General features: G+C 43.2%; 1 protein-coding gene across 1 annotated transcript; it reads right to left on the reverse strand.

Annotated features, from left to right (window-relative positions):
* Nucleotides 1–2,301: 2,301 nt before the first annotated feature.
* STRA8 (stimulated by retinoic acid 8) lies at nt 2,302–16,770 on the reverse strand. The gene is made up of 8 exons (XM_009566244.2): nt 16,579–16,770; nt 14,825–14,900; nt 13,412–13,496; nt 12,874–13,026; nt 9,588–9,870; nt 8,225–8,301; nt 5,902–6,013; nt 2,302–2,433 (listed from the first exon to the last, which is right to left on the reverse strand). The coding sequence occupies exons 1-8, from the start codon at nt 16,768–16,770 to the stop codon at nt 2,359–2,361; spliced, it is 1,053 nt and encodes a 350-aa protein (XP_009564539.1). The 3' UTR covers nt 2,302–2,358.
* Between the last annotated feature and the right edge of the window lie 1,133 nt (nt 16,771–17,903).

Here is a 17,903-nt window from a genome sequence, read left to right on the forward strand (position 1 = left end):
GGAAATGTCCTTCCTACATTACACACAGGCCTATACTCCTGTAAACTGATCGTGTAATAGAAGGAACCAAAGTAAGGTGTTCTTCACCTGCTCCTTAAATGTTGTAACACCTCCCACAAAGCCTGCTTCCATATGTTGTTTTCATACTACCTGAACATACCTGTTGTTTCACATTAATGTTTGGGCCAGTCCTTACCTATAATTCTTCTGGTGAAGGACCAGAAGCTCTCGTATGTGATGATCAAGTGAACGTGACTACATACTGCATTTAAAACTGTCTCCTCTGGTAGGTGGCAGGCTAAAAGTCACGTGAAAATTAAATACCCAGCTGTTTAACTTCTGTCCTGTACTGTCTTTCAACAGGGTGGGGACGAAGAGCTAACAAGAAAAGGTTGTTAACCCTTGAACATTATCTACTCCCACAGCTGTCCTATGGTAAATGCCAGTATTGCCAAGTTTGACCTCCACTGATGTAGTAATTAAGATGGATGTGGTGAAAGAATCATTAATCATAGAATCATTTAGGTTAGATAAGACCTTGAAGATCATTGAGTTCAACCCTTAATCTAACACTACCAAGTCCACCACTAAACCGTGTCCTTAAGCGCCATGTATACACCTCTTCTAAATACCTCCAGGGTTGGTGACTCAACCACTTCCAGGGGCAGCCTGTGCCAGTGCTTTGTAACCTTTCGGTATTAATGAAACAAACCTGACCAAATGCCGTGTAGCAAGTGGAACTGGAAATCAGAGGTCTGTAAGATTTCTATGACTGAAAACTCATACAAAAAGTAGCCTCAACACTGAGAAAAACTAACCTATTCCCTCCCCACCCCCAAACTATAAAATGGTAAGAAAACACAGGGAGAACGCTTAATGTAAACAATTATTACTGTAGGTACATACATATATCTCGCAGTAGATAAACAAACGAATTATTTGACTTTGGATCCTCTTCAAAGTCTGTACATGTATTTCAACCAGCATGTGTCCCAAAACCCAGACTGCCCAGGTGATGCATACGCTTGGCATTTTGGAATTAAAGAGAAAGAAGGGAGAGCTAGCATTGCTTACAGCCTCAAAGCAATGATAGCCTATACACATGAAGCACACTAGAAATGCCCAGAAAAGGCAAGGCTGCACCCTGGAGAAATCAGAGGAGCTCTTAAACCCAAACAGAATCTGCAATTAGGACCCACAACCCACACTTTCAAACATAGCAACCTGGCAAACATCCACCTGGGAGAGCTACCACAGCCTCAAACGCAGGGGCAGAAGGTGCTCTGGAGGAATTGTTCTCCCCTTGTACTTTAGAACTAGTGTGCACATGTGTTTGCTTGAATACAGGTGCATGTATCACACTCTACGCACCAAAGCAGGGCCAGCCCTGCTTTGGTGCGTAGAGGGTGAAACATGGATTCAGCCTAAAGGCTGAATCTCTTGGATACTCTTTGATTCAGCCTAAAGGCCTGGCTGCTGAAGACCAATGAACACCTGGACATGCCAGCTTCCCTTTACATTTTAAAATAACACTTCTAGCCTTTGTTTTTGATGGCTGTTAGCATGACCTCAGCATAACCACTGCCAGGAAACCATTTGTCCCAGTCTGCAAAGAGCCTTTAACAATAGCTCCGAGATGTGAAGGATTTTATTCATCTTCACAGCATCTGTAATTCCAAGACACTCTCTGAGCAGCAGTACTCGAATTAGATGTGGCAGAAGAGCACAGAGTTGATCACTCAGCTTTACACACTTTGCAAAAGTAAATAATGCAAAGTGTGTATTATTGTGTCTGCACTACTCTAGGTGACTTGGGAGCAGGTGGCCACTGCTGCTGTCCACATAAAGAGATGGAAGAGCCTCATCTCACTTTGTGAGGCAAACCTCTTTCCTTGTCAGTCCAAGCTGAAAAATTGCACGGGAAAAGTAATCAATGCCAGGGTGCAGGGCCATTTGTGAATTTTGCAGGTTGCAGTTTGAGACCGGCACCCTATGGGGCTGTGCAGGCTGTCACTGATATGACCTCTCTGCAGCTCTTCCACAGCTTACGCTAGGCAAGGTCACTTAACACCACGTGACTCCATTTACTTGTGAAATGAGGTTAAACATAACAAAGCAGTAGAAAAAAGTATTTCTTAAGATTTTATAAATATCTAAATCCCAGAACTTTTAAAGGTATAAATTACTAAACTGATACATCAAGAAGCACTGATGAGGGAGTGGGAAGTCAACAGTAACAAATAACTTTAACACAGTGTCTCCACACTCTGCTCAGAGAGGTGCTTCACCAAAAGAGGTGCAGTCTCTTCAGCTGTAACCAGCAATGCTTGGCAAAACATCAGCAAACAGCAATACTGTTTAGAAATCTTCATCATCGAAGGTCTCAGTGCACCTCAGCATCTCAGTCTCATAATCAAACTGAAGATCTTCTTCCTGAAAGCCCCCCAAAAAGTCAAGCAGCATTAAAATCCACAGGAGTTGATTGTGTTTCAAATATACAGTGGGTTGGTCAAGAGCTGACGTGTGTCAGCTAATGAACTGTGAGCCCTCCTTCCTCCCTGAATCAGCAACCAGTACTAGTCCAGTCTCTGAGATGCGTGATGAAGAATGGCTCAAATGTTCAACCAATTTCTTTCTAAAATCACAGGGCTCCACCCTGTACCTATTTACATTGTTTAGGCAGCTGTTATTCACTGTGGTAACAAGGGGATCACATAACAGGCTCCTAAAATACAAGAGCTTCCTTGAGACCTTCTAGTGACTTCAGGCCTATTAGCAACAGAAGGAGACGGTCTTCTCTTTCACCAGTTTATAAAGAATAAGTGGCTCCTGAGAAATCAGAGTTTAGCAGATGAAAATGTTCATGCTTGCAGTCCCTTCAGGCCACCTCTGCATTGATAGAGGACTCTAGAGCAAGACTGCTTTTAAAAATAGGTGCCGTTTAAAAAAATGTATAGCTTAAGGAGCAATAAATCCCACTTGTTTGTCAAGGGACTCACCTAAAAATCCATAATTTTAAAAGCAAGTGTGCCTTTGAAGATGTAAAGGTGTTCAGTGCTATCTAGGAAAAAATCTCCACTGACTTTCACTTAGGTACTGTAAAATTTTTGGACATCAATCTAAATCCATTCTTTACTGCCTTTGCTACTAAGGATCTCTTATGATGTAACCTTAAGACAACATCTCTTGAAAAATGACAAGATTGCTTAACTAATCTCATGAATTTCAGAAATATTTCTCTACCATGGAAGCATGCTCTTGCACTTGGTTTCGGGTCGCTGTCCTTTTAAGAGCTCTCTCTTTCCTTATCCAAATTATTTCCTCCCTTCTCTGTGTGGGTCTTTCTCAAGCATTTTATACCAGTGAAATGCATGCCTTTGGCAGCCTTAAGGAGGCTCAAGAGGAGCTGCACTCAATGGATTTGTGACTATGAAATGGTGGACATACACAATCTGACAACTAGAACTGGCATAACATACTGCTGACATGTAGGGGCCAGCAATAAAACCTATCACATCATTAGCTCTGCAGATGAAAGGAAAGGAGACCGTAGGCAGCCTGTTGTATTTCAGTCAGGTGCACGCTGCATGCCTCAACTTAGTACTGTGCCCACTACCCACCTCTGTATCTTCTACAAGGTGCGTGTGCACAGTGCACCACAGCATCACTTTATCTTTGGGATAATTTATCTCAGCACTGCCCAAACTCCTGGGCTAGCATACACCTGCATGGGTACTACATCAAGGGAAGCGGAATGGTCTACAGGGGTTCAGTCACACCCATAAAGTAAGTAGGAAGGGCTCCTTTCCCTGTCGAGTCCAGGAGTCTCTGATGCTCTCCATTGCCCAGCTTCTGGGGTAATGTGTGTAGCCTATGCTGAACTCTCTGCTGCTGCCTGAGTTGGTATGTTTCAAGACAATTGGAACATCACATAGTGCAGCTCTGCAACCACTTCTATAACTGCCTCAATCTGTCTGCTTTGAGATGGAGCTGAATTTCTGCTCTCAAACAAAAAAAACGGTCAGAATGGGGTTTTTTTGCCTCTTGGCAGGAGTCTCTAGATGTACTGTACTACAGTTACCTAAACCAAAACAGATCGTGACCTTCACATTATCACTACTCTCTTGCCTGGGTGATTTCTGCTCAAACTCTCTTTTTATTGTCTAATTGAAGACAACTCAAGTTCCTGCATAAAAAAAAGCACGCACAGCCTTTTATTTCCTTTTGGAATAGCTCAGTCAATGCCAGTTTGCAGTACTTGAGCTTCTTTTGCTTCCTGTCTTCCCGTCTTCCCATCATTCCCATTCTCTGTCTTACTTCAAATGTCCCTTTTCAAAGCTTGAAAGAGACACAACCTCTTCTTATACCATCTCATCTGGGAGCTGTGAGACAGACTTGGGCTCATGTATAACAATGCAGCACCAAGCAGAAGTTAAAAATAGGACCACCTAATGCTGCCAGGCATGACCTTAACAAAAGAATTTTAAAACCAGTAAAACTGGAAAATACTGTATCTTGCTAGAGCTTTTCTTTCTCATTTAGGCATGCTCAGCTCACGGTCATTTACAGAAACACAGGAAGAGCTCTGCTCTTACGAAGAAGGTAGCTATTCGAAGACCAATGGGCTATGTATAACGGTGCCTGTTCTCTGACAACAGCCAAGAGTGGATGCTTTGACAAAAAGTGCAAGAATTGTGTGCTCTATTCCACAATATATGCTCCCACACTATGGCAAACTGTGCTGTGAAGACCATCTGAGCTGGAAATTGTACCAAGACCTTCAGATTTAGTAACTGTCGATGGATTGATGCTCCAGCAGTCAAATCTTGTAATTTTCATGCTCAAGTATTTTTTAAAGTTTCTTCATTTCATTTAGTGCTTTTTAGGTCTACTGTTAGACACAATGAGTAATCATTTACTGTACCAAATACACAACGTTTAGGATCAAAATTCTCTGACAGTACTCCTTTTTGTGGAAGAGTGCTACTCTAGTAGCTCCTGTTTAATGCCTTTTGCTATACCTGCTGCCATTCTCTGCACCTCCTCTAGTGCTACTGTCCCCCTGAGATGGGGGAAAGCAAATGGCACACAACAGTCACTGTGTGATAGATTTAGTGGTGAAACAATAGTTCATGCTTTGTTTTCTGTTCCAATTACCCTTCATCGCAAACACTCTATTTCCTTTGAAGAAGCATCTGCTCAAGTAGCAGAAGTATAAGTCAGGTAAGAGAAAAACAGCAGAAGTGGCTACTGAGGAGGTAAAATTGACTCTGAGCCAAAATAAGCATGCTCTGGCAGAGGGGTATCTCCCTTTTGTTCCTCCACACACATGCAAGCTCTGAGCCACCTTCTAGGCAGAATGGCAAGAAGGGGAGAAACAACACTAATGACTTCTGTCTCAGCAAACCTGTAACAGTAGGCTGAGATTAAGAGGCAGCTCAGCAGATGTTTATCAGCTCTTTCAAGAACAGGAATACCCAACTCCTAGGGCCTGTCAGTAGAGGGCTCAGGGCAGGGAACCTGGCACCCACAAAAGCAGAAGGTGGTCCTACTGAGCTAAGAATTAAGCCACTGGGGTTTAATGGAGAACTGCAAAGTGAGCTTCACTTGCTCAGATGAGATCACTCAAGCTTCTGCACAAGGAACTTTCAGGCAAGGAATAAAAAATATTAAATCCTTATGTCATTTGTCATTTTGAATGATATTCTAAGCAATAATAAAACCTCACACTTTGCCTCTTAATCCTACTGACCTTTTGGAATGACACATCTGAAGTGACGAACCAAGTTTTCATTTGTAATGATTCTGGACAAGATCAGAAGCACAGAAAATATAAATCCCTTCCTAAAAATGACATAAATATGTCGCTCCTTCTATAAGGATTCTTTCGGCAAAGCTTACCTGGCAAAACAGCATATTAGCAAAGAAGAGGCTCTTTAGGAAGTTGGTGATCTGCAGGTGGTGCCTGTGGTTCTCCTCTGGATTGTCAGAAGTGCAGCTTGCAAATGCTGAACTGAAAATGGAACCAGACACTATATTTACTTTCTTATTCCTTCATTTTTCCTCCTACTTACTTTCTGTCCTCCACACTTTACTTATAAATTAAAAAAAGATTCAATTTTTTTTCAAGATGATCGGTGGATAAGAAACTGGTTGGATGGTCGTATTCAAAGAGTAGTGGTCAATGGCTCAAAGTCCAGATGGAGATCCGTGATGAGTGATGTCCCTCAGGGCTCTGTACTGGGACCAGTGCTGTTCAATATCTTTATCAACGATACTGACAGCAAGATTGAGTGCACTCTCAGCAAGTCTGCAGATGACACCAAGCTGAGTGGTGTAGTTGCCACACTGGAAGGACAGGATGTCATCCACAGTGACCTAAACAGACTGGAGAAGTGGGCCTGTGAACCTCATGAGGTTCAACATGGCCAAGTGTAAGGTCCTACACCTGGGTCAGGGCAATCCCCGTTTTCAGTACACGATGGGAGATGATGTGATTGAGAGCAGCCCTGAAGAGACGGACTTGGGAGTGCTCATCAATGAGAAGCTCAACATGAGCTGGCAATATGTGCTCACAGCCCAGAAGGCCAACCACATCCTGGGCTGCATCAAAAGAAGCATGGCCAGCAGGTTGAGGGAGGTGATTCTGCCCCTCTATTCCTCTCTTGTGAGACCTCATCTCAACCTGAAATCCTCAATGTAAGAAGGAGATGGAGCTGTTGGAACGGGTCCAGAGGGCTATAAAGATGATTGGAGGGCTGGAGCACCTTCCGTACAAGGACAGGCTGAGAGAGTTGGGCTTGTTCAGTCTGGAGAAGAGAAGGCTCAGAGGAGATCTTATAGCAACCTTCCAGTACCAGAAGGGAGCCTACAGGAAAGCTGGAGAGGGGCTATTCATAAAGGCTTGTAGGGACAGGACCAGGGGAACAGGTATAAACTGGAGAGGGGCAGATTGAGACTAGACATAAGGAAGGTGTTGGAGATATGTGATGGTGGGATGTCCCTGCGCATGGCAGGTGGGTTGGAACCAGATGATCTTTAAGGTCCCTTCCAACTCTAACTATTCTATGATTATGATATGAAAGACAACAGCCAAACAAGACAGGGAGGAGCAGAGGTGGACAGAATGACAAGATATTGTCTAACAAATGCAAGGAAGATATGTCAGATTCACTGACACATGATGGCTGTAGTAACACTGTTTTACGGAAAAGCATATTTCCATTATAACAGAGAGCAACAATTGTTACCTAATAAATATTATTTAATGGATACATATTTGTAAAGCTTTATTATTTATTCAAGTATATTTTGATCAACAGACAAAACAACCTCATTTGCATTAATTCTGTTCTGGAAGTGCAAGGTGGAATGGTGGTGAAAGAGAGAAAGAGATTCACACTGAAGAACTCTCTAAATATGTAAAAATAAGTAGAAAATACGATTTAAAAAAAAAAGATTAAAAACACTATTTGCAAAAGGAAACAATCCTAACAAAGACTAAGTAGTAAGAATGCATAAAATATGAGTCATAATGTGATTTTCCTCTTGAGGAAAGCAGCCCTTTTCTTTCTTTGGCCTACTGGGAAAAATCAAAAGCAGTGCCAGCTTTGTATCTGGCCTGCAGAAGAAAGAGATGTTATTATTTAATAGGTCTGTGTTTCTTTGATGTTACTGTTCAGGTCAAACATACTTTAGCTTGATCACCTCCCTGAGATTGAATTAGGGTACCTGAAAAAGGTAAGGGAGACAATGTTAAAAAATGATCATTTTTGTCTCATTAAATCAGAGTGCAGTTTATAATTAGCTGACTTATCCAGGGAATGCCTTATGGTCCTCCTAGACCTAGTAAGGGAGAGAGAGAAATGGACAATATTACTAATACTGTAATTTGAAAAGATGGAAAGCTATGCAGAGTGGGGAAGAAAATTAGGACTCGAGTTATCCTGAAGTGACCGAGTGCTCTTAAAAAGTGATTCTTACTGATTCTGCCATAAATACCTATTAATCATTTCACTGTTGCATCTTAAGAAACAGTGCTATTGTGAGCACAACTGCTGGGAGCTGGTATTCTAACTATTTATTTAAAACACAAAAAAAGGAAGCTAGGCACAAAAAAAGGAAGCTAGGCTATTGCCTTACTTGACAGCAAACTTGCCGTGAAGTATTGACAGTGGATTATTAACTTACTCTGTCTAGCAAAAGGGGCGAATTTGTAATTTACCTCTGGCCAGAAACTCCCTGAGTCTCTCTTCGGTCAAGGAAACCAGCAGTAATATCAAATGCATCTTCAAACATCATCTATCAGAGAAAACACTTCAGATGTCAACATATCCAGCCACCCTGAAGTTTTACCTAGGGCATAATTTTTAATAATGAAGTCTTTAAAAGCATGACACTCGTTCTTTCAATTTAACAGGCACATTCATAGCTAAAGTAAACCAAGAGGGTTTTGTGGAGGCAGGAATAATAAGGAATAACTATATTTCATGACTGGGAACACCAGTTTAGTCCATGCCCTTAAGCCTGTGTTTCAACCTCCAGGGATTAGACTTAACACTACATCTCCCAGAAATCAGTAAAACAACCATTAATTATTATCAGTGCTTTAGAGACTTGACTTGGGCTGCTGCTTATGACTAGAGATCTCAGCTGCACCAGCCAGTCTCCCCAAATCTGATTCCAGTGTGCAACCTGGCTTACAAAGGAGTTTGGATGCTCCCCGTGACAGATCAATAATCTCATAAGTTCACTCTGCCATAATGCAGTTCATACATTTTCTGTGCTAGAAAATACCGTACATGCAACATCCACTGACATTTCCTAAGGAGGTTAGCAGTATGAGTTATGTCCTAAGACTCAAAAAGTACTTGTCAGTGCAATTACTTATATGCTAAAGGTGGGCACCCGTCCCTCCCTTACAGCTAATAAAATTATACACATATCTTTGAGCGGCCAGCTGCTTAAGCAAGCAGTGCTCCAGGAACAGTTTACAAAGAGTTGGCTGTTATTTAATAATTTTTTGACAAATGCCTTGGTCTACTCAGTCACTGACTTCTTGGCTCCGTAGAGGTGTGCGGCACGGCAGTCATTAGCCCTGTACCACTGGCAGTAGTTTACAAATACTTTCTCTTTGCTATGAAGTGCTTTGATTAAAAAAACCCCAAAACACCCAAACCAAAACACAGCAGACCTTGGCAAACTGAGCATTCCTTGTGGATACAGCTGGTCTGTGCTCCTTTGAGAGTTTGCAGAACACAGTAATTGTATAACTCCCCTGGTTCTTGCTCCCTCCCCCTGGAGCAAGCTAGAGAATATTTAACTGTTACTTAGCACAGGAACTCTATAGATCAGTGCAGAATAGCAGAATTACTACTACTGCACTCCTATAGCTTGCTGTGTACCTTACCAAGAGAGAATTTGGTGTAGATATTTACTCCAAGACTGCCTTATTGTCTCCACTTAGGCACTCAAGTGGGAAAGCTTTATTACAACTACTGTATGTTTCCAACTAAAAGCTGTAGAGCCAATTAGTGACTGAATACTTGGAGTTTCAAAGGCAGGTGAGTGTGTTACTGAGCACTTACTTCCTCTTGTATGGAGACTGAGGAACCACTGGCTTCCTCATTGTCACCTCTGCTGTCCCTCACACTACCTTCAGTGCATGCAGGCTCTTGGCTAGCAGCCTTGGGATCCATGAGGAAAGCTCTCTGGCTACAGTACTGCAAGATGCTGTCTCTCCTTTCTTCAGATTGCTCTTGCCAGAAGCGGAAAATAGCTGTGGAGACCTCAGGAAGAGGCACCTCCTCAGTGCAAACAATTCCATGCTCTATCAGCAGGTCCGCTGCGTGCTTATAAAAATACAGGTATCTGTAATGAAAGGAAAGTGAGCTTCCCTGAAGAGCAGGCTATGAGGCAGCCATCTACCATAAATCAGCAGGAGAGGGGGGAGTAGCTGTCATTTAAAACTACTTCACTGACTCTGCCCCCTAAGACTTCATACAATTATTGAAGGTTGCCCAATGCTGTCTAAAGACTTTAGCAACTACGTTCTGCCAAGATTTCATCTGCAAAAGGCAGGCTCCAGCCACAGCCTCAGCAGGACTGCCTCACAACAGAACCTCCAGGCGCTGCAGGCTCTACTTGTTGCCCAGGCAAACCTCATTTTGGCATTTAATAAATTTTGAGTTGCTTGCCTTTGTATCCTGAGGCTTTTACACTTTAAATCACTTTTTATAAGTTTACTGGCATTGCGCTACACTTAAAAGCCTTGGCTGAGGTCATATCCTGACGTATGAGGTACTATACATGCAGAGAGAAAGAGACCACCCCAGGCTTGGATGTTCTGACTTAAATAAGCTCAATTTCCTCCATTTTATATCTGAGGAAATGCATCCTTAAGACTGACTTCTAAGCAGTAGTGGAACTGGTAATGGAACATACGTGTTGTAACATCAACCCGGTGACTAAATCTCAGAACAAGCTCACCTCTTCTGTTAGCATTGTGTGGCACAGTGAAGGTTACTTTATGTTAATTAAATGCTTAGAGCTTCCCAGATGAAAATAATAATAAGAAAGGAGTAAAAACCAAGAGTTCTATAAACAGTAGTTCTATAAACCAAGAGTTACTAAGTTTGGACTCAAAATGATTCTTTGGAAGATGTCCCAAGTGAGCACATTTCCTGATTAACTGAACAGTATTGCATGAGAAAGTAACTCAAAAAGAGTTCAGTCTTTTTCCTTTTTAAAACATTTGTTCCAGCAAACCATTATTGAAAATTTTAAGATAATTCTGCACACAAGCATAACCATGTTTAAACTACAGTTTCCGTACTTGGAAATGTTTTCCACTGTTGCTGGAGACAAAACACCTGAAGGTGAATAAGTGTTCTTGTGTAAGGTATTGTACTCATCAAGGATTCCAGACGTCCACCTCCAAACAAAGGATCTGGAGTTTCTCAAACAAAAGAATAGGAATCACCACTACACTGCTTTGCTAAAGAAATTAAGTTTGAACCATGATTCAACCACTTCTTTCCAAGCTGGGAAGAGGCAACCACATATTGCACTGGACAGAGTACTGTGTAGTCCTACCACTGTAGCTCGTGCTGCTGGACACGGAAAAAACCCAATTCATTGAAGCTTAAAGCATCTGTGATGCCACTAAAAGGTTGTTATTTTCTTTGCTAAGAGGCCCTGTTGGTTTATACCTGTTATAAAGGATCATTTCTCGAGAAGAATTGGCTATGAAACAACTGCAGTCTTCCATAAGACTGCATAAGACTGTGTGCCTGAGTCCACACAGTACAGGCCCTGGTCTACCTTGTCAGTGAAGAAGGGGAAAGTCAGGTGTTTATGGCTGTGTCGTGCAGTCTTTGATGAAGTAGAGCTTACTTCCCCCAGAAAATCAGGATTCAGCACATTTCAAGGTCTTGTAAATGATACCTTAATACAGCCACCGTCAATTCTCACAGGAGAAAACGTAGGAACAGGAGGCTGGAGCCATCTGCTGGCACAGCTGCAGTATCATTTTGAGGACAAAATAATCCAAAGGAATTTTATAAATAAACTCCAGTTCAAAGCAAAACAGAAGCAAAGGTGGAAGTTTTTGTTTATGATGGTGACGCTGTGGAAGAGGATGCCAAATGCAGCTATGGATTCTCCTGCACTGCTGTTTGACAGCAAGGGGAAGAATGTGATGAATAATGTACTCAGTCTTAAGACATCAATGACTTTGGAAAAAAACCAGGAATTTTAGAATTACTATCCCAAATTAAAATATATGGACCACTGACGTGAGGACAGTTGCCTCTGATTTTTAGATCCTGTACTAGCCACTTAGGACCAAATCTTAAAGGGAGTTATGGACTTGTGCCCACTGGCTCTAAGTATAACACACACATAAGTGTTTAGGTTCCCCTCCTTCCGCCCCATATTGCAGACATTTTGAAGAGTGCTTTCTGGTATCTTCCAGATCACCACTATTTTGCAGTCCACAGGCTGAGGACTACATAATCTTCCCTGGTCACATCCAGGGAGCAATCTGGTCTAGTGGACGGTGTCCCTGCCCATGGGAGAGGAGCTGGAACTGGATTATCTTTAAGGTCCCTTCCAACCCAAACCATTGTAGAATTCTATGATCCATGCTCTGACCCCCAACTAGAAAAGTACTCCAAGCTGCCAGGAGCTAGGGTTCTGTTCCTGGAAGGGGCAATAGCATTCAAGCTCCTCATAACAATGCCATTATAGGCAGGATGAACATTACCATGGGGGAAATTATCTGCCTACCTCTGGTTCCTGCAGCTCCCCAGAACAAGTACAGCTAGACTCTTTGAGTATTTCACCTGCTGCAGCAATTCTCGCATTTCTAAAACCTATCCGCATCACAGGGATACAACTTGATAGTGGCACTGATACCCCAAACACAAAGGCACATACACCTGCATAGGTCATTCTCGAAGAATAACCTCCCATTCCACCTGAACTTGGCTGTTAAACCACTACTGTTTGTTTGCAGGTATGTTGCACCTTACTCTGTAAGCCATCTGGACGGTAGTAAAGCATGGCCACGCAGGGACTGACACGCTGGAAGGAAATTTTTTCTCTTTCTCGAGGATGGAAGGAAAATCCTCAGGGATTTCCCAAGGCCTGCAGAGCTGGGGACTGCTGTGATACTGGCAGTCCATTCGCATGCAAGTTACAGGTAGAAGATTTGGGAGGTGCTCAGCTTCATCACCAGCAGGGGCAAAGTTGCTGGCACAAGGCTTCTGCAAAGCAGATGCAGACTCCAACAGGGCTGTATGAATAGCAGCAACTGGATGCACAGTGTTCATGCAAACTGAAAAAACTGAAGGCAACGTGGGGTGCACCTACCGTTCAAATTCCACCAGATCCGGGCATGAAGTGTCTGGGGACAGGATCAATACTGGTTTCTCATCCTTTTCCATTGTTTGTTTTTCACATTCCTGAATCGAATACCAGAGGGCAGAGTCAGTCTCACTCACAGCTCCCGAGGCTGATGCAGTGCTGGAAAGAATACGCAGGAAAAAAGCCACATGAACAACTTCTGGATTAATAAGGCCCTTGTCATGGTCACTCCAGAGCCTGGGGCCATTCTTCTGAAGGCAGCTTTCTCCTCCTCCTTTTGCTCTGCAGGTGAATGAGAAGTCCTTGGTGGAGATGAGCTGTATAAGGGAAAGGAGATGGAAGCACTGACTGGAAACAAAACCAACAACATGCCTAGAGTGTTCATGTACTGTACTGGATTACAATACATGATCTCTTCATGTTTTCCTCACAATGAAGGCCTCTGCTTGGAAATCCATTAACAATGACAAAAAGGTTCAGAGATTCTGGGATGGAAGTAAGTGCAAAGTATCATAATCTTTCCTTGACTGGTGCAAGCCCTTACCTGTGATTTCTGAAATACCTCTTGACATACTCCTCCCTGACTTCCTCCAAGCTGGACAGGTTCCCATCCTCCAGACTGAAGGATTCTGCTGTCAGCAGAAAAGTTACTGTCACATCTGTGGCACTTTTGGCTTCACTCTCAGCCCCAAAGAGAACAATTTCAGCACCTGGTTCTTCATGAGCCAGAGGTTTCCATTAGACAAAAATGATGTGAAAGGAGAAACTTCTGCCTCTCCTACAACGTAACTAGCATTATTGGGAGTTTATGATCATTGAGGAATTTAGAATCAATGCCTTCTTCCTAATGCTGGTCTGACATAAGTGATGATGAAAACAACCAGCAAATCAACATCCAAGCAAGCACTAATTAATACAGTATATCTTGTGCTTGCCATATAATGAGCCAATTGCCTGTAAAGCCCCCTTAACCAACCTGTGATTCACAAGCAGTATGAATTGCACATATATGCAAGTAAATAAAAGGAGTTCACCTCCAAACTCTCCTCAGCCTGCTTCACTGCTTACAACCCCTTCAATTTTGCTCTGTTAAACTATTCCTTCTACCTACAACTGTTTTTTATGGGTTGTTATCCAAACACGTGGGTTCAGGGGAGACTGCTCATTTTAAGCACTAGGACCTCTAATTTGTGTCACAGTGGCCTGTATCAGCGATCAGAAGACAGTTGATGAGGGCGTGCAGCCCCAATGCTGGCGCTGTCTCAACTGTTGGCAGATAATGTTAGACCACCATGACACAAGGTGCCACAGGCAGTAACAGAGGAGTGCAGGAGACAACCTGCTAAGCTGAAAAATACCCAAAATCGCAACATCTCTCTTACCCACTTGTATTGGAATAAATTCTTAAGTAGAGGCTTCCATTTCCTGTACTAGGAAATCCTCAATCATTTCTCTGTCCTCCTTTACCCTGCCCCAGAGCCTGCTGTTATAATGTTTATGTTCTAGCTGTGCTCCACGTGCTCATTACAGCTGTGACTCGCACTGCACCAGGAGTCACTGTGGCCAGGAGGAGCACAATGGGAGCCCACGCATGCAGCCCGGGGGACCCAGGCCAGCCTCACACCTGCTGGAAGCTAATTGGCAGCAGGAACACAAGAACACTCTGCCTGAACTGCCTGCTGCCATGGGATAGCAGGAATGACTCATTTCCTTCCTTCACCTAGGCTGGAGAGGGGAAAAGAATAACTGAGAGTCAGAGGGGGCTTTCTGAGGTGCAGTGCTCAACGTCTGCCTTGGGTTGATAGACTTCTGCGCTATCCCTTGCTTATTGCTACAGCTAAAGACACAGTCAGCTCTAACGCTGTAATAGGCTCAGCTGTGTACCTGTCTCTATTTAACAAATAAATAAAAAACAAGTCCAGGCACCCTGTCCAAGGAAAATACTTGCATACAGTACCTTTCATCTTCAGCAAAGAACCCAAGGTTTGCTCCAGCTTCTGGATAGATTTCTTAGCCTTACGCAAAACCTGATACTAAACATAAGAAGAAATCAGAACTGATTGCTCTCTGCTCTAAATAGATTCATGTTTTAACATGCCTTCGTTGTTTTCTTCACTTTTGCTTATTCTGACTGTCTATTATCTCAAAGTCTCTGTGAAAATAACTGTTTTTTTACCAGCTAGTCCTATCCATATGAAAAGGGGAAAGAACTAATACCAGAATAATCTTAAACACAGAATATAAACATTTCGATATATATTATGCATTACATACACATAACACGCAGTCACATGCACATTTGTGACTTAATTCGGATCTTCTTTTATCAGCAACTGGTGTTATTTGGAATGTTCTCTTCTTGGAGCATGTCCAGAAATACCACACTGTGAAGTCTTGCTGGATGTCTACCAACTTTAGCCATAATACTTTACTTATTTCCCATGAGAATTTTGCTACAAGAAGTCTTTGCCACGTCCTACTCTCAGCTACACTGCTGTAAACTGGAATAACTTCTGTGATGCACAAAATTCTTTCATCTTATAGAGAGCATAACTGAGAGCATTTGGCAAATGCATTTAAACATACACATCTCAGAAATATTTCAAGATCAGTGGTCAGTGATTGCAAGCAGTAAGACCATCCATGGCTACCTTAGACAGGACATCTACTTTGCAGAGCTTTCGTAATGGATTTTAGCCCAACACAAAGCACTATGATTATGAATGAACTTCTGTATTTAGGCTCTTGAAGATATTGAGCTTCCCTGGCTCCCCGAGAGTCACACAAAGAGCACACGATACTATGAAAAAGTAATTTCAAGAATTGGTACGTGAAGATAGTCCCTTTAGGCTAGAAAAAACAAGTATCTGTTTAGTCTTGGCTTCTGAGATCATGGAAACTTCAGCTTAACAGGCATCTTGTTCACAACAAGGCAAATTACACTCTTACCTCTAACTGCATGAGAGGTGAGAGGCTCAGCAGGCACAAGCCCCAAATAGCAATATTTCGTATGTTCAGAGCCTCAAAGCCCTATGCAAGGACAATTCTTGTCCTAAACAGTCATTACCTCCTTCATTTCACAAACTGGAAAACAATCAATCTAACCAAACAAACCAGTGGCAGAATTGAGGATAAGAGGAGTTCTGAGCATTATTCCTCTGCCTTGAGCATGGTACTACCCATCTTTTCAGTAGCATTTTGGGTCAACTGCATTTTTATGAACAATTTTGTTTTGATTAAATAGGTTCTTAGCTCATTAGAGACCATTAAGCAGTACTGGTGGTTGGTTTTCTCTTGAGTTATATTTCAATAGTGTCTTGAAGAAGGATGCACCTCATTAGGCTGAATGAAATACTCCCTGCCCTAGAACTTCTTCTGTCCCTAAAATCACTATTCCAAATTCCTACCAAAATGCTGTGGGATCCCTTGGTTTGTTTTCAAAATGCTATAAAAAAAGCTGCAAAAAAAACACGTAAGAAAAGTGCAGATAAGGCACATGATAAAACCATGACCCAGAGACTACAAAGTGAACAATTTGCTCACAGTGAGCTGGCAGCTTTGAAGTAAAGGGAATCCAGGAAAGCTGTACACAGTGAAATTACACACACACTGGCACCTGTAAAGAGACGGTGGTCAACTTAAACCTGGTTAAATGTAAAAATATCTGTGTGTAATAGCGATATGTAGGGAAATACAGTTGCTGCTCTGCACCTTTGAGGCCGACTTGCCTAACTGGGATAAAACAACTTCCTGTAAGCCACTGAAGAGTCTTGCCAGCGTAGCCCTGTGGCGTGTCCGTGACAACTGCCGCTTTGTCACGCAACATTCTACCTCTCGCAGGTCTGCCAAGGGACTGGGACTCACTCTGGCACATGGCTTGCTGCAGCCTCCAGCTGCCTCCATCAAAAGCTGCAATGCAACATTTATTTATATTGAATAAATACGAAATCTTTCAGCTTCTGCAGTAGACAGACAAAAGAAAAGTTCAGAGTGACTGACAAGCACTCCAGCTCATTTTTCCATAGGAAATCGTGGAGTTTGAGATTGCCCCTTTGCCTGCGGGGTGCCACCTGTAAGTACTGACTAAACCCTAGTTGATAAATTAGTGTGAGAATTAGTTGATAAGTTTTGTTGCAGCTGGTTTTTAAGTTTAATTATGTCATCATATAAATCTGTCTTGCAAGATGTAGCTAGTTTAGGTCAAGAGACAGGAGTCTCCAGACATGGTTGGATAATCTAAAAAAGAATGAACATTCTTTGAGGATTTACAAGGTGCTTTGTCTACAACTTGTATATATACCCGCTGCTTTTATAAGGTGTTTTGCCTTTTTTGTAGAAGGGCATCCAACTCAGTGCTGAACTGTAAAATAAAAATATGACTGTCTTTGCTTCAAAGACTTTGTCTTTTTCAATATTTTACTAGTGAATAAGTGTTTCTCACACTAGCAATAAACTGCACAGCATGAAACACAAGCTGAAACGAGCCTCCCACCTCCTGTACCCTTTCCAGCACCCTTCCCTGCACCGATTCGATGCTCTATTTCCACAGGACACTCAGGGCTCGGCTTCCCAGAGCTCCTCAGCTCCCCGATACAAAAAGATAAGGCTTCACAGCACCGCGATTTCCCCCCCAGGTAACTGTGACAGCAGAGCAGGACACGATACCAAGCACACACGGGCGTGAGGGGTCTGGATCCACACCCAGCCAGGCGCCTCGCCTCCCCCGCCCAGAACTCGGAGGGGAAATACGCGGGACGCCCACGCCAGACTCCCCCGGGGGTCGATCAATCCATCGATCCACAGGATCGATGCCTCCCGACCCCGCCCCGCCCCCTCCCCCCCCCATGGCCACCGCGCCTCTGCCCGCCCGCGCCCGGCAACACGGTCCGCACGTGGCCGCGGGCCAATCAGAACGCGGCCCGCGCGCTGCGGCGGCCAATGGGACGAGGGGAAAAGCGCGGGCGCCGGCGGAGGGGGGTTGTACGTGCGTGCGTGCGTCGGAGAAAGGGCGGGCAGGCGAGGACTACAAGTCCCTG

Source organism: Cuculus canorus, chromosome 1 (genome assembly GCF_017976375.1).
Source record: "Cuculus canorus isolate bCucCan1 chromosome 1, bCucCan1.pri, whole genome shotgun sequence".
Taxonomy (NCBI): Eukaryota; Metazoa; Chordata; class Aves; order Cuculiformes; family Cuculidae; genus Cuculus; species Cuculus canorus.

Coding starts and splice junctions, on each gene's coding strand:
- STRA8 (XM_009566244.2), bottom strand. CDS start 16,770: ATGGAGGCAGCTGGAGGCTGCAGCAAGCCATGTGCCAGAGTGAGTCCC. Junction 9,871..12,873: donor GATCTGGTGGAATTTGAACG/GTAGGTGCACCC, acceptor CTTTCATTACAG/ATACCTGTATTTTTATAAGC. Junction 2,434..5,901: donor CTAATATGCTGTTTTGCCAG/GTAAGCTTTGCC, acceptor GGGGGCTTTCAG/GAAGAAGATCTTCAGTTTGA.